This window comes from Lampetra fluviatilis, chromosome 70 (genome assembly GCF_964198595.1).
Source record: "Lampetra fluviatilis chromosome 70, kcLamFluv1.1, whole genome shotgun sequence".
Lineage (NCBI taxonomy): Eukaryota > Metazoa > Chordata > Hyperoartia > Petromyzontiformes > Petromyzontidae > Lampetra > Lampetra fluviatilis.
In genome coordinates, this window is record NC_136344.1 from 4,742,658 (window position 1) to 4,758,882 (window position 16,225).

Consider the following 16,225-nt stretch of genomic DNA (forward strand, 5'->3'; position numbering starts at 1 on the left):
GAGATTCTTGCATGAGTCTTTGACAATTTACAGACCGGTGCTGCTTTCACCTTGAGTCCTACAGGGACAACTGAAACGGTTTGGTCCCCGAGGGTCGACTGTTGCGGGGCAATGAGATGGTTGAAATGTTAATATAAGGCTCTTTGAGATATTGCGGTGTTGTAAGCAAGTGCCACCGTGTACATGCACTTCTATATTTCTTGTTCCTTGAGCAGGTGAGAGAAACACTGGATACAACACTGACCTCTACAACTGCAGCTTCCCAGCGATGATTAACGACTGGCGTCAGGAATTCTACACAGCCACCAATGGCAACACAGACCCGCTTCTGCCCTTTGGATTTGCGCAGGTAAGTGGATTGACCATTGCCGGTAAATGATAATGATCAGCATGATTTAAGTGTTTGACTTTATCACCATGGCTGAAAAGGGTTATTTTTACGTGCTTGTTTTTTGTCATCAACTTTTGGGAAACCCGTTCATCAATGTGGCCTGGTTTCTCTTGGGTGAGCCCCTAATGGCAATACAAAATGACACGAGTGTTTATAATATTGGTTCATCCTTATAATCATTATTTCTGTATCTCGCCCCAAGGCCTTTATCCCATCTCGTTCAACATCGTTGACCCCATGTCTGTCTCTGCGTATCTTTCCCTGTCTCTTCTCCCTCGCTGTCTCTCTTCCCATATCTCTCAACAGTTCTCTCCTCGTTTCTCTTTCCCCATATCTCTTTACCCGTATTGTTCTCCGGGTGTCTGTCTCCCCTTGTCTTTAGATCTCCACCAGTAACCCAGATGACGACACGGACTCGTATCCACGCATTCGCTGGCACCAGTCTGCAGACTACGGTTTCTCCCCGAACTCGAATATGCCAAAAACCTTCATGGCCGTGACCATCGACTTGTGTGACCGCAACTCTGACTATGGGTGGTGAGTGACTGATTCACTAATTATGGTCCACTAGCTTTACTACCTGGCTTCGCCCGGGACTTGGATTCTTGTCTTTTATTAATTTCATATTCCCTCATATTTCACTGAAAAACCCTGAATAGAATGAATGCTTGCACGAAAGAAAAAAGCCAAAACAAATACATTTCACTAATTCAGTCATCACAAATTACTTATTCATAGTGTGATTATTTAAACACTTGGCCGTACACAACATTTTTGGTTTTTGTTTCTTCATCAGTGACAATGTATAATTTTGTTGGATCCTTTGCTCTTGACATTCCAACATACAGCTGTCCATGTGAGAAGCATTCGTCTGTCAAATCCAAGCCCGTAACTTTAAGTGACTGACCCTGCGGTTTATTAATGGTGATTGCAAATGAAAGCCGAACAGGAAATTGTAATCGTTTGAATGAAAATGACAAATCAGTTGGATTCAAGGGAATCCTTGGAATGAAGACGTGCTCGGCTTCAATTGGAACAGTTAGAATCGATGCCTCGATGACATGAGCATTTAATGCCTTCACCGTCAGTCTTGATCCGTGACACAGTTTCGGTGGATCCAATTTTTTTCACAGCATGATGGGAGATCCAACTTTCAGCACTAATTTGTGTGGTGGAATTCCGTTTGGATTCAAATAATTCAAAAATTCTACCGGATAGCTTGTCGCTTAGTCTTCATTCATACATTTGTCAATGGAGAAAAATGTTTGTGAAAGTGCTTGAATCATTTATTAAATAGATTTGTTGATTTTATCGACTTTGACGTTTAGTGGTGTCTGAATTGCACGTGCCTTAAGTTATTTGCGATTCAGAAGATTTGCTCCAATGTTTGGATACACGCAATTGATGAGACTCTTCAGAGTAAGACAAATTTTGCAGAATTCTTCGGAGAGCTTGATTTGTCCAGTTTCACTTGTTGCTTCCTTGCCGTTGCCAATGTTGAGCAAATACTCAGATTAATTCTTGGATTCATAGATATCAGATTGGTGAACTCTCATGTTGGTCGTGAGCTTCATTGTTGTGACGTCTCTCCAAAGCTGTAATGAGTTCAGGCAGGCTTTGATTTCATAAACCATCGTGCCTCTTGGAATCACTGGTAACGTTTGGCGAAAATCACCAGCAAGGACAACAATCAAACCGCCCATAAGATTTTTGTTGCCACGAATGTCTTGCAGTGTTCTGTTGACTGCCTCAAATCCGTGCTTATGCATCATCGATATTTCATCCCAAAATAACGCTTTAGCTTCTAACAGTACTTTGGCCTTTCCACTTCCTTTCTTGATGTTGCAAACGGGCGCTTCATTATGAACCAAGTCAATCGGGATTTGAAGCGTTGAATGCACTGTTCGTCCTCCAGTTATCAACGTTGCAGCGATGCCAGAAGATGCAACAACAAGTGCAATTTTCTTTTCTCCTCTGATGCGGGCTAGCAACAAATTGATAAAAAAAGTCTTTCAGGTTCCTCCAGGTACATCGATGAAAATTACTCCGCCTTCGTTGTTGTAATGTCGTCGTAGAACCTCTTGATAAATTGTTTGTTGCTCTGCATTCAACAGTGGCTCGTTCAACGTGACGTAATCCAGCATTTTGTCAGAGTCATATGACAACTCTCAAAGCATTTCTCGAGTCATGTTCACTGCTTTCTGTCGTGAAGGACTTTTCATGCCGATTTCCGACAAAGACTTTACAATCATCTCCAAAATGTATCTTCAATGATCATAAGTGCCTCATTATAGATGTCATCAGTGAATTCCAAAGTCATTTGAGGATTATCTCGTCGAAGTCTATTCAAAATGTCTTCAGACATGCAGTCTTTGTGGCTCTCCCAAAGTACTTTAGGATTTGATGGTTCACAAAACAACAGGATGATTGCGAAGAGAGTTCTGATTTTTGATGGTGAATCCGATTCCTTCGCTTCCTTCAATGTCTCGTCCCATTGATTGTCGTTCTCCAGTAGTCCCAATGCCAGGCAAACTGCATGACACGTGTTGTGTTCAACTCCATCGACTGTTCGGAGATCCTTGAAGCAAGTTGGGCCTTTTTCTTCGTGCAACAACATTTTCAAGTAGTAGCAATCGAAGTTTCTCATGTGGACTGTGTAAACATGGCCTAGAGCGTCGCCAGATAGAATTCCGACATGTCCTGCAACAATTGCACCTTGTTTGCGTCGACTGAAGATTTTCTTTGACTTGTCCCATGTGTAATACATCAGAACTTCGCAATAGAGCAGTGTTTTTGCAAAATTGTCTGTTTTGCATAGCTCGAAGAATCCTGTCCCTGTTGTGTTTTGTGGATTGGCCGGAATATTTTGAAAATTGCCTTGATTAAAATAGATGCGCTGACCATTTTCGAGGTGAACACGAAGATGCATGACTGTTGGGTATCATTCGTGGATCAGAAATCCGAAAATGCGCCATGTCGCTTCATTACTGGAGATGTACCGGCCTGTTTGGTCCACCGAGATTTCATCAATTTCCACAATGTTACGTGGCATAGTAAATACTCCTTGATCGGATCCCTTGTGGACATACGTGAGGATATATTTAATCGATTTCACTGAGTTGCAGCACTCAACGTTGATGTGGGCATCGAACATCTTCAGAAGCAAAGGACTGTACGGAACGAACCAGCGATTATCAATTTCCACATCCTCCGACTTCATTTTGATGGTTGTCGTTTGTCTGTCTTCAGGTTTTCGGCGACGATACAATGGGTAGCCATCTGTTAATGTTTGCATTTCCTTTTGAATTGACGCAGAAATATCTTGCTGCACATCTTATCGATCATGCATGGAGACTGCCAATTCAAAGCGCCGCAAGGACCATGTACCATGCTTTTAATGACGATGTCGTGAAGCTTCTTATCGGTGTCGGGATTGGGAATTTCTGCAGAGATGATTTCGTCGATTTGATTTGTTTTGAGTCCATTCGTCAACCACATCAAAATGTGTGCATGTGGAAGACCTCTCCTTTGCCACTCGATGGAATGAAGCCAATATTTAAACGAGCCAAAAACGTCGCCTTTGATGAGAACATTAATGATTTTGATGAGCTTCTGTTGGAAAATTCTTGCACCAAATCATGTCGGTCCGTTTTTGATTGGCCGTTAATCAAATTATCTTCCTTCTCTTTGCAATTCGGATTGAACGTGTACGTGATGAATAATGACGGCTTGCCTCCATGACGAATGGAGGTGATGGCGTCTTGTGCATATTCATTCATGTTTCGTGGCCCTCCGGTATATGTTGATGGCAAAATCACTAACCTATCATTGGGTCTTTCGGTAAAGTCACGTAGATAGGTTCAAAGAAAATAACAAAATAACAAAAAACTTACCGTGATTTTCTGCATTGCCATCGTTCACAATCGCATCTTTCAAGTGAATGTAATAATCGACACGAAACTTTTTTTGGTTCAATCGGATGAAGAGCAATCTTTCCATCTCAATCTTGGCATACATGTCAACCAAATATTGATGCAGTAACTGTCGGTAATTTAGCAATCGGTTCTCATTCGATCGCACCATCAATCGATAGGCGTAGTACGACATTGCAAACACCATTTTGTTGGCTTTATTTGACGTTCCTGGCTGAACTTGATGGATGTTGATGGCATATCCGTCCTCGCCTCATGAAAACATCAGCGAATATTGCAAGGCATCATACGAAATGTGTCTCGGAAACACTGTTAAGGTCATTGTTACGCATAGTCAAAACAATATCGCGTATTTAAAAATCATTTCCAGCAATGACGATGGCGACTTCATTGACTACCAGTGCATTAAAAACACGTGCATGGCCTTGTGCTGGTTTCTTGTTTGCCTTAATGACGATCTTTAGGTCTTCACTTGGATTATTATCAAGTGCCATTTTGAATTACTGAACGTAGTGATTGTTTTCGTGTAGCATCTTTTGCAAGGAAGCCATCAAACTTTTGTTGGTGCCAGGAATCACAGCACAACTACGTTGCGCTTCAGTTTCTTTGTCGCCAAGAAAGTAAATTTGTAGGAATTTTGACTCTTCGTTGGGCAGCGATGGGAGAGAGCCAGCCTTGTGGAACACTTGACCTTGAATTTTAAAAGTTGGCATGAATCGAGTTGACTGAGGCATAGGCACAGATGTTCCAAACGAAGTCATTTGAAAACTGCAATTGTATTTGCGGATCAGGCTTAGAAATTATTTCGACTTTGGATGATCACCATTCATAAGGCTCTGCAATGGCTCTGGCAATTCCGGAAGCTCTGGCAACCAAATATTTCGACCGGAACAGCACGATCCTGGTGTCTCGCCTTCACACTTCAGCGCATTGCAAAAAGTGCACTTCAAAGTCATGCTACCAACGACAATTGGAGGAAAGTTTGAATAATCCAATTCAGGATCATAATTGAATGCTTTGTCCTTCAAATATAGCCAGTTTCTTGCCCGTGAGGCGCCTTGTCGAATTCTCTTCTGCTGGAGTCGATATTTGTGAGCTTCAACAGTTTCAGCCAAAATTCGGTTCTGGTGAGCATTTAAATCACTTTGAATTCGTTGCTGTCGCTGCTCCTCGCTTTCAATAGCTCTCGAGTTTGAAGCTCGTAGGCGTTCTGACGTTCGGCGCTCGTTCGTCTCTTCAGCAGTCTCGTTGCATCGTCGAACAGCTTGTTGAGTTTTGTGCACTTCACGTGCTTGTCTTTGCTCTTCCGATTGTTCTGCTCGTGACAGCTTTTAACGTTTTGTGTTGATTTGAGTTTGATGAAAAAAAATGGGTCTCTTCTTTGTGGGCATTGCTGTCACAAATATTCGTCGATTATAAGCAACGAAATGTACGGAATGTATGGAATTTGTAGGGAATGTCACAAACACGTTATCTAGCAAACACTCAATTTTTACTCTGTGTTGATTCGGCTCAGCAATATTGATTTACCTGAGCGTTTCCTTATTCAAAAATCTAAAAAGGTTTCCTTGAATTTACACAAACTTACATTGTAAATATTTCACTAATGAAACACGTGATGAGGCAACACAAAGTTAAAATACTTTTACAATTATAAGACTATCTGACTGAACAAAATCCTTAAGAATGAACGTGGCGAGATTTTTTTTCTAAATCGGATGTTTTTCACTCGAGGACATTCAACCTTAAATCACTTATACGCAAGGTCGATTTCATGTGTAAGGTCTCGAACGCTGAGCTCTGGCGTCATGAAATTTGCACAGCTTATGCTGTCTGGAATTTATGAGCAATGCTTCACATGGTAACACTGTGGGGGTATTGTGAGTAATGTATCACGTGGTAACACTGGGGATATTGTGAGTAATGCATCACGTGGTAACACCGTGGGGGTATTGTGAGAAATGTATCACGTGGTAACGCTGAAGGTATTGTGAGTAATGCATCACATGGTAACACTGTAGGGGTATTGTGAGTAATGTATCACGTGGTAACACTGGGAGGGGGGGTATTGTGGGGGCCTTAACCCACTGACATGTAAGGTCGATTTTTGCAACTCGGGAAGGGAATGACATAGCGAGTTGAAAAAAGTCACGTTGACTTAGAAATTCCAGACAGCATAAGCTGTGCAAATTTCATAAAGCCAGAGCTCAGCGTTCGAGAGTTTTTGCTGCTTCACACAAACAAACAGATGGATTTTCTGCTTTATAATTAATGTAGTGGTGGTGTTGACGTGCGCCGACTGTGACAGTGATGGATCACGGGGCGGCGCGAGGTGCGGGGTTGGGCACGCGTTGTGGGCGTGGTGTGGACGCGCGCGCCGGGAGTGACAGATGACGGGGCGGCGCGGCGTGGGTGCTGAGGCACGCTGAGATGTGGGAAAACAGGATCGTAGCCAGCGCCCAGTGATTGGTCGAATAGGATGGGTGCTCGCAGCGACGTCCGCAGGTGGGGTATAAAGGGGGACGCGCGAGAGCACTCGGGGAGAGTTACCCAGTTGAAGACCAGAAGACGGAGCTGAAGACCTAGTGCCCCGAGACCCCTAGTCCCGCCGTCATTGTAGGGACCGGGGCCCTGTGTGGCTCGGAGGCGAGACTGTGGGACCCGGGGTCCGACGCCCACGTGGGTCGGGCTGGGGACCCACAGTCAAGACGGATACCCCAGGCAGGGAGTGTCCCGAGTAGCTCAGTGGGCGTTAGTCGCCAGGGTAGCTAAGTGGGTGTTGGTCACCCGAGTAGCTCAGTGGCGTTAGTCGCCGAGTAGCTAAGTGGGTGTTGGTCACCCGAGTAGCTCAGTGGGCGTTAGTCGCCGAGTAGCTAAGTGGGTGTTGGTCACCCGAGTAGCTCAGTGGGCGTTAGTCGCCAGGGTAGCTAAGTGGGTGTTTGTCACCCGAGATACTAAGTGGGTGTTTGTCACCCGAGATACTAAGTGGGTGTTTGTCACCCGCGATACTAAGTGGGTGGTTGTCACCCGAGATACAAAGTAGGTGTTAGTCACCTGTGAACGAGTTTGGTAAAATAAAGAGTGTGTTACCCGTGAAGTCGTCTCCCGCCGAGTTACTACATTACAACTGGCGTCAGAAGTAAACCTGTCTTCAAGAAGTATGGACACGAGGAAGACTACCCGTACCCACGAGCGAGGTCGGGACGACGACGGCGTACCGGGGACACCAACCTCGGGAGGAGAGGACGAGGAGTTGCCGCCGATGCAGCACTTCGCGGTGATGGCCGACGCTCCGCTCGCCTCCGACACCAGCCTCCAAGACGCGCACTCCCGGTTGGCGGAGTTGCTACTCGCCGCCGCCGCTGTCTTGGCGGACATCTCTGTTCCGGCGAGCGGAAAAACGGCTGCGGGGTTGGTGGAGAAAGCGACGTTGGAGGGATCCCACCAAAAGGCGCTTCGCGCCAAAAGTCTGGAAGTTGCCGCCGTTTTTGAGGGGCCGCCATCGATTGGCGGGAAACACGGACACCACGTGGCCGGAGACCTCTGCTCAGCGCAGCCCACGTCATCAGCGCGCGCCGGAGCTCTCCATTTTGCGCCTGACAACCGAGCCGACATTTTACACAACTACAGCGGAGCGCGGGAAAATCTCTCCGACGTCGACGACGATCGGGTCCTCCAGCAAAGATTGCCCGCGCTGTCGGCGTTCAAGGCGGATGGGGGCGACTGGGGAGCCTTCCAACGAAGGTTCCTCGCTCATCAGGAGATGTCGGGGTGGTCCGACACCACTGCCCTGCGTGCGTTGCCAGCGATGCTCGACGACGACGCGCTTGCAGCCTTCACATCTGCTGCAAGGTCGTCCCGTTCTACGCTCCAGGCCGCACTACACCTGATGGCGAAGGTGTTCGGACCGCCCTCCACGTGTCGCCACCAGTTCTACGATCGGCGGAAGGTGGCTGGAGAAACGACGCTCGCCTATCGCACGGCACTGCTCGCCTTGGCGGACGCAGCTTTTCCCCGCATGGATAAGGAGGGGAAGGACGCCATGGTGACGGAGCAGCTGCTGGCGTTGGCCCACGAGTTGGGGGTCCCCATCAATGTGGCGGACGAAATGGATATCTGCTCCCTGGCGATCGCCACGAGCATTCACGCGTACGAGGTCCTCAAACGCAAGCCGGGGGTCGTCTGCAAATGGGCGGGGAACGCGGCACTGGCCGCCACGATCGCCGAACCTCAGCCAGCTGCGGATCAGGAGCAGGCCTTCGCTGCATCGCGTCCGGGGGAGTGGAGAACGGGAGGTCGTTCGCCCACACGTTCATCCCGCAAGCTGGAGCAACCGAAACCTACGACGTCCCTCGTCGTCTGCTACAACTGCGGCCTTCGGGGCCACGTCGCAGCCGGGTGCCGGGCCCCGCGTCAGCGCGCCACAGGACCACGTCGGGACGACGACCAGGCCCACAAGTCATCCCAACAAAACCCGGCAAGTCGCGGCACCTCACACGTTCGGTCCACAAACACGGCACATTCGGGTCGCCGCTTGGCGGTGGGGGGTTCGCGGCTGGGTGCCGGGGGTTCACTTCGGCGAGGGGGGTCCGTACACGGCCCGCAAGCAGTCGAGTGGTCCGAATTGGCCCACAGGATAGTGGCTGCGTCGGCCGGGTCGTCCGTGGTGACGGGGTTTATTGACGGGGTTGAGGTCCGGGTGCTGGTGGACACGGGTGCGTCGGCCACTATCATCTCGGACCTTATTTATAACATTCTTCCCGTCCAAAGTAGACCCCTTCTGCCAGTAGACGTGCCATTTTATGCGGCGAATGGGGGATCCCTGGGGATCATCGGCCAGATTCGGGCGACTATTTGCATTGGTGACATCAAATTGGCGGGCCCTATTTTTGTATCATCATCGCTGGCCGTTCCCTGTTTGCTAGGTACGGACTTTTTGTCCAAAATGCCCATCAAAATTCTTATAGATCAGGCCTGCATTGAGCTTCCGTCAGGTCGGCGGGTTGCGTTCTTGACGAGCCCTACCAAAATACGCACGGTTTGTGCGACGGTGCAGGCGCTGGCAACTCACACTGTACGGGTGCCCCCGGGATCGCAAATGTTGGTACCCCTTCGGTTGAGGAAACCACTCGAGGTGGGTGCGGAGGCACAGGGGGTGCTGTTGGGGCCGTCTAACAGGGCCAGAAGGGGCCTCGATTTAGCGGTTGCTCAAACCATGGTGAGAGGGGACAGTGAGCCGTTCGTAATGGTCTTGAATACGGGCTCGCGGCCGGCCGTAATTGCGCAGGGAACGGTGCTGGCTCACGCCGCGCCGCTACCCGTTGAGGAACGGCTCGTGGCTCAAGCAGATTTCACTGTCGAGTCGCATCCTCCAAGTGATGAGGGGACTGAGTGGTTGGACTCGTTGTGTGCCGGTTCGGCTAACTTGTCCAAGGTGCAATTGGGAGCATTGAGGGGTTTGCTACTCGAGTTTGCTGACGTGTTCAGCAAACATAAGTACGATATCGGCTGCACTGACCTGTTGCGCCACCACATAGCTACAGGGGACGCGGCCCCTATTCGTCAGAATCCCTTCCGGCTCAGCCCAGCCGAGAAGGAGCATGTGCAATCGGCGGTTAATGATATGTTGGCGGCCGATATCATTTCGCCCTCTTCTAGTCCGTGGGGTGCTCCTATTGTCCTAGTAAAAAAACAGGACGGGTCCTTGCGGTTTTGTGTCGATTTCCGCCGCTTAAACAAAATCTCGATGGCGGATGCGTATCCGCTCCCCAGGATGGATGAGTCTTGGATGCCTTGGCGGGAGCACAGTTTTTTTCCACACTCGATCTGCTTTCCGGATTTTGGCAATTGCCACTCGATAACGAGTCTAAACCTAAAACCGCTTTCCGGACACCTGGTGGCCTATTTGAATTCAACCGGTTGCCCATGGGCTTACATTCCGCTCCCGCCACGTTCCAGAGACTCATGGAATTGGTTTTGTCGGGCCTCCAATGGGATACCTGTTTGATTTATCTCGACGATATCATCGTCTTCAGTCGAACTTTTGAGGAGCACCTCCAGCGACTGAGAGCGGTGTTCCTCAGGATGCGTTCCGCTAAGCTTAAATTTAAACCGGCTAAATGCTTTCTGCTTCGGGAATCGGTCAGGTATTTGGGCCATATCGTGAGTCGTTCAGGGATCTCGACGGACCCTGCTAAGACGCACTGCGTCAGCTCATGGCCAACGCCAACCTCGGTCACGGAGGTTCGCAGTTTCATTGGTTTCGCCTCCTATTACCGTCGTTTTGTCAAGCAGTTTGCCACCATAGCCAGGCCCCTGCACGCTTTGACGGCTAAGGGTGTGCGGTTTCACTGGGGGGCGGAAGAGGAGGCTGCGTTCTGCTCCCTTCGTGACGCCTTGGTGCAGGCTCCCCCCTTGTGTTACCCCGATTTCACACAACCGTTTTTGCTTGACACAGATGCCAGCAACACGGGTATCGGGGGGGTGCTCTCACAGGTGGTCGGGGGGGTTGAACGGGTGGTCGCCTACGGTAGTAGAGTTCTTTCCCCCGCCGAACAACGCTATTGCGTAACTCGTCGTGAATTGTTAGCGATTGTGTTTTTTACACAGCAATTCAGGCCGTATCTTTACGGCCGTCATTTTACGGTCCGTACGGACCATGCGGCTCTACAATACGCTATGCGCGTGGCACAGCCATCGGGCCAATTGTCCCGATGGTTGGAGGTCCTTCAGGACTACCAATTCACGACGATTTACCGCAAGGGATTGCGACACTCAAATGCGGACGCCTTGTCGCGGTTGCCACCGTGCACGGACTGCACATGTTTGTTGGGATCGGCGCGGTGCAAACCCCTGGTCGCCGGCACCCCGGGAGTTGCGCTCGCCGCCACTGACACGCCGGGAGTCGACGCCCCCACGGGGAGGGATTCGCTGTTGTCGTTGCCCCTCATTGAGTGGGGCCGTCTCCAAATGTCCGACGGTTCCCTACTTACGCTACGTCGAAAAGTTGGCGCTCCCGAGGTAGGGGATGCGCGGGTCGGTTCCTGGGTGTGCAGACAGGGCCTTTTGATGAAGTGGGACAACATGTCCCGGCGTCACGTGCTCGTTGTGCCTGTTGCTATGCGGGGTAGGGTCGTTCTGGCAGCTCATGAACGGCTCATGCATCTGGGTTTTCACAAAACGCTCGCCCTAATCCAGCGAGACTATTATTGGCCGGGGATGGGTAACGACGTGGCGAATATTCTTAAGGGATGCGTAGGGTGCGCCAAAAGAAAACCGCCACCATTGGCAGCTAATCCACCGCTGCAATCCATTCAAGTTTCGCGCATAAACGAATTAGTTGCGTTGGACATCTTGGGGACCTTTCCTGCTACACCAAGGGGAAATAAGTTCCTGCTGGTTGGCGTAGAATACTTCACCCGATGGCCCATGGCATGGCCACTCGCCAACCAGTCGGCTGCAGCGGTGGCGGACGCCTTCGTCCAGGGCTATGTTTTGGACAAGGGCGCCCCCGAACGCTTGCTGACGGATCAAGGAAAGAATTTTTCGAGCGTTTTGTTGCGCGAGGTGTGCGACCTGTTGGGTACAAAGAAAGTGCGTACTTCCCCCTACCACCCGCAGACTGACGGGATGGTTGAGCGTCTGAACAGGACGATTACGTCTATGTTGTGCCAACAGGTCTGTGACGATCAGGTTGATTGGGACTTACAGGTGCCGGGGGTACTCGCGGCCTATCGAATGGCCCCTCATGCGGCGACGGGGTTTTCCCCATTTTTTCTTATGTATGGGCGGGAGGCCGATCCGGCCATGGACGTCCAACTGGGGATTTCCCAGCCACGTGCAAAATCAAAATTGGCAGACCACATCAAATTTAATATCGCCAAATTGACTGAAGCGCGGGAGGCGGCGAGGTTGAATTCGCGGTCTCGGCAAATTGCGAACGAGAGATTGCATGGGCGGAGGGTGCATACGCATGATTGGAAACCAGGCGATAAGGCCTGGCTGCATTGTCCACATGCACCGTTGGCTACGTCCCCCAAGTTGTTGAGACCATGGAGGGGACCGGTGGAAATTGTGCGGGTTGCACGACCCCAGAGTATACAGATTAAATGGGAAAAACGCCGTTGGTACGTGCACCCCTCCCGACTGAAGCCCTATGCGGCACCGTGTGACCCCGTTCTGTGCCGTAACGACCGGGCGTGTGACGTGACCGTCGACTCGGGGAGGGAGGTGTCGCAGGCTGATCCTCACGTGTCTCCACCTGACCCACCCCCAGGTGCCTCGGGCTTGACGGCTGCTGACCGTCGGGAGCCTGAACCCCGCGGCACGCACGGGTCCTCGATGCCTGGCCGATGTCTTCCTGAACCGCCGGCACCACCGGACGTTCAACCGCGTCTGGTGCCGTACGACGGACCGGCAAGGCGGACTCGGGCTAGGGCACAACAATTTTCATGAAGACGTTTTTTTTCGACACCGAGCTCGCCCGGTGTTCCCCTCTGCCGGGGTAATGTCCCGTTGTAGGGACGCTCGGAAAGAATGGGACGCTGCACGAGTCGAGAGAGAAAAAAAAAATAATAATTTCCATTTATTTTTCTTGCTGCATACACATTGCTATTGTCACTCGCCGGATTGTATATATTGTTCTGTTGTCGCGGTGGCATTGGTTGATGGTTGCGGATGGTAGTGTTCGCGTTGTGTTGGGTTGTTACGTTAGTTGTTGTTCTTGTTGTTGTGTTGTGTTACGGGGCACACAGGGGGGTTTGTATATTTTTATAGCAGCCGGGTCGGCTGCGAGCTATGTGGTAGGGGGTGATGTAGTGGTGGTGTTGACGTGCGCCGACTGTGACAGTGATGGATCACGGGGCGGCGCGAGGTGCGGGGTTGGGCACGCGTTGTGGGCGTGGTGTGGACGCGCGCGCCGGGAGTGACAGATGACGGGGCGGCGCGGCGTGGGTGCTGAGGCACGCTGAGATGTGGGAAAACAGGATCGTAGCCAGCGCCCAGTGATTGGTCGAATAGGATGGGTGCTCGCAGCAACGTCCGCAGGTGGGGTATAAAGGGGGACGCGCGAGAGCACTCGGGGAGAGTTACCCAGTTGAAGACCAGAAGACGGAGCTGAAGACCTAGTGCCCCGAGACCCCTAATCCCGCCGTCCTTGTAGGGACCGGGGCCCTGTGTGGCTCGGAGGCGAGACTGTGGGACCCGGGGTCCGACGCCCACGTGGGTCGGGCTGGGGACCCACAGTCAAGACGGATACCCCGGGCAGGGAGTGTCCCGAGTAGCTCAGTGGGCGTTAGTCGCCAGGGTAGCTAAGTGGGTGTTGGTCACCCGAGTAGCTCAGGGGCGTTAGTCGCCGAGTAGCTAAGTGGGTGTTGGTCACCCGAGTAGCTCAGTGGGCGTTAGTCGCCGAGTAGCTAAGTGGGTGTTGGTCACCCGAGTAGCTCAGTGGGCGTTAGTCGCCAGGGTAGCTAAGTGGGTGTTTGTCACCCGAGATACTAAGTGGGTGTTTGTCACCCGAGATACTAAGTGGGTGTTTGTCACCCGCGATACTAAGTGGGTGGTTGTCACCCGAGATACAAAGTAGGTGTTAGTCACCTGTGAACGAGTTTGGTAAAATAAAGAGTGTGTTACCCGTGAAGTCGTCTCCCGCCGAGTTACTACATTACATTAAGATGACTCCCCTCCCTTCTTTCCCCTCCCCTCCTCTATCTAGCCAACTGACGGGCAGGCCTGCACAAAAAGCAGACTTCATCGTGCACTTGAAGTGCGCCCTTCATAGAGGAGACTCCATAGAGGCTAGCTGGCCTCTAGGAAATGCACATTGCTTTCCAAATAGTATAACAATCTGAGGAGCAAGCGGTGCACTGTAGATTACAATAAGAATTAGCTGCTCAGAAAATATCCAAAACTCTACCATTTTGCCGCAGATATTTTGATCACTGACCCCGTGGACAACAGGAGTTTCCGCAAACTGCGGGGTTGCCTTGACTTAAAGGAATTTTCTGATTGTTGGAGAGCAAATTGATGGAGTTCTGCTGTGTATAATATACAGTGCAGTATATAATATAATTTAGTGTAGTAAATAGTGTTGTGTAGTATGTAATGTAGTGTATAGTATTAAATAGTGTAGTATATAACGTAGTGTAGAATAGTACAGTATATAATGTAGTGTAGTATATATTAATTTAGTATATGATGTATCACTCTGTGTAGGATCCACCCGCGCTACAAGCAGGAGGTTGCCTCCCGTCTGCTGCTAGGTGCACTGGCTGTTGCCTACAATCACAGTTCCTCCATATTCCAGGGCCCCTTCCCAGAGGTGGCCACTGTGAACCTGAAATCCCAGATGCTCGTCATCAAATATGGACAGAAGCTGATCCACCGCAAATGGGGACGGGGCGACTTTCAGGTCAGAGGTCATATTACATGATGTTCGTGTTATCGGTTTCGTATACCTTTGTTGTTGTGTATTACTATTTTTATCGCATTGTTTTAAGTGCTTTGCTATATTCCAGTACGATCAAAGATCGTTTATGTTTCAACTGAGGTTCACTGCACATTACCCTGCTACAAGTTTCTAAGCATTGTATAATCATAATCTCTCTCCTCCCCCCTATTCTTCCTCCTTTCCTCTCCTTTCCTCCATCCTCTCTGAACGTCTACCCTCTTTTTCCCCTCCCATCCTCTACTCTCCTCTCAATCGCAGATCTGCTGTTCCCAAGGGCTCAGTCAGTGTCGAGACCTAGACTGGCAACGAGCTCCAATCCTCTACGTACAAGACCACAGTGTCTTCCTCGACATCTCCACCTGCATTGGCACCAACAGGGCCGTGACGTCTGTCCGCTATGCTTGGTCTAACTGGCCGTGTGAACTCCACGCTTGTGCTCTCTATGGAGTGGAGCCTACCGCACTACCAGCACCCCCCTTCATAATGGCCGTGCCGTCGGAGGGGGGTTTATAATGGCAGTGTCGGGGGAATTTAAAGCAGTAGTGTCGGGGAGAATTATAACAGGGGTGTGGGTAGGGGGTTCCTAACGGTTGTTTTCATTGGGCCCTTCAGGGCCATGTTGGCGGGTTCATAAAGACCATGTCGGTGGGTTTATTAAGGCCTTAGCAACAAAGCTGCCCTCTCTTCTGTGGTGGAGTCTGCTGGACCCCGGCTAGGGTCGCCCACCTTCCCCACAGATCAAGACCGTAATACATATTGCTAGATCGACACTGCACAGTATATCACAATGAAATTCCACACATTACCAGTACCATAAATATCTGTATAAAACAATTCCTGTCGCCCACACTAATTTTAAAATGTGATGTTTATTTTGAATTTCATAGTTCCTTGTAGACATGTGCATTCATTACGTTGTGAGTTGAAAAACCAGATGGGGCAAACAACTAATTAGGACTAGTCAGACATTGGAAATCAGAACAGGCTTGATAGCTTGGGATGATAATAAGTAGCACGAACCTGTCAAACTCTTTCCTTGATCGAACACAGACATTACCAGAAAGACCATGAATGGGCACTATGCTGCTTTTAAAGTGCCCATGATAGGAAACCTGCCACACTCAACATCTTGAGCTGTTTAAATTAGTAACAAGTCTTGGCATTTGTGATGACCGCATATGAATATTCAAAAACATCATGGTATTACATTGTGACCTTGATGATATGATGTATCACTACATGACAATGCAGCCAAGGGCCAAAAGGCGAAATATTACCATTTTGCATGATCTTATTAAAATTCACGATCATAAAAAAGTGCTATAAGGTCTGGGTTACGCATGTGAAAATTGACAATAGAATTATGTCAGTTCATGATGAAGTGTTGATCAGGAGCATTCAGGCCAATATGTAGATGTTTATGCTAATTTTCCACGACCAAATAATTTATATGTA

At 49.7% G+C, this 16,225-nt stretch overlaps 1 protein-coding gene across 1 annotated transcript in view; it reads left to right on the top strand.

Moving 5' to 3' along the window:
* SIAE (sialic acid acetylesterase) overlaps positions 1-15,283 on the top strand; it is a 60,479-nt gene extending 45,196 nt beyond the window's left edge. The window contains exons 8-11 of the mRNA XM_078883254.1: positions 216-349; positions 774-928; positions 14,536-14,731; positions 15,029-15,283. Of these exons, the coding sequence (XP_078739380.1) occupies positions 216-349; positions 774-928; positions 14,536-14,731; positions 15,029-15,283 (740 nt within the window). The remainder of the gene's footprint in view (positions 1-215; positions 350-773; positions 929-14,535; positions 14,732-15,028) is intronic.
* Positions 15,284-16,225: the final 942 nt, after the last annotated feature.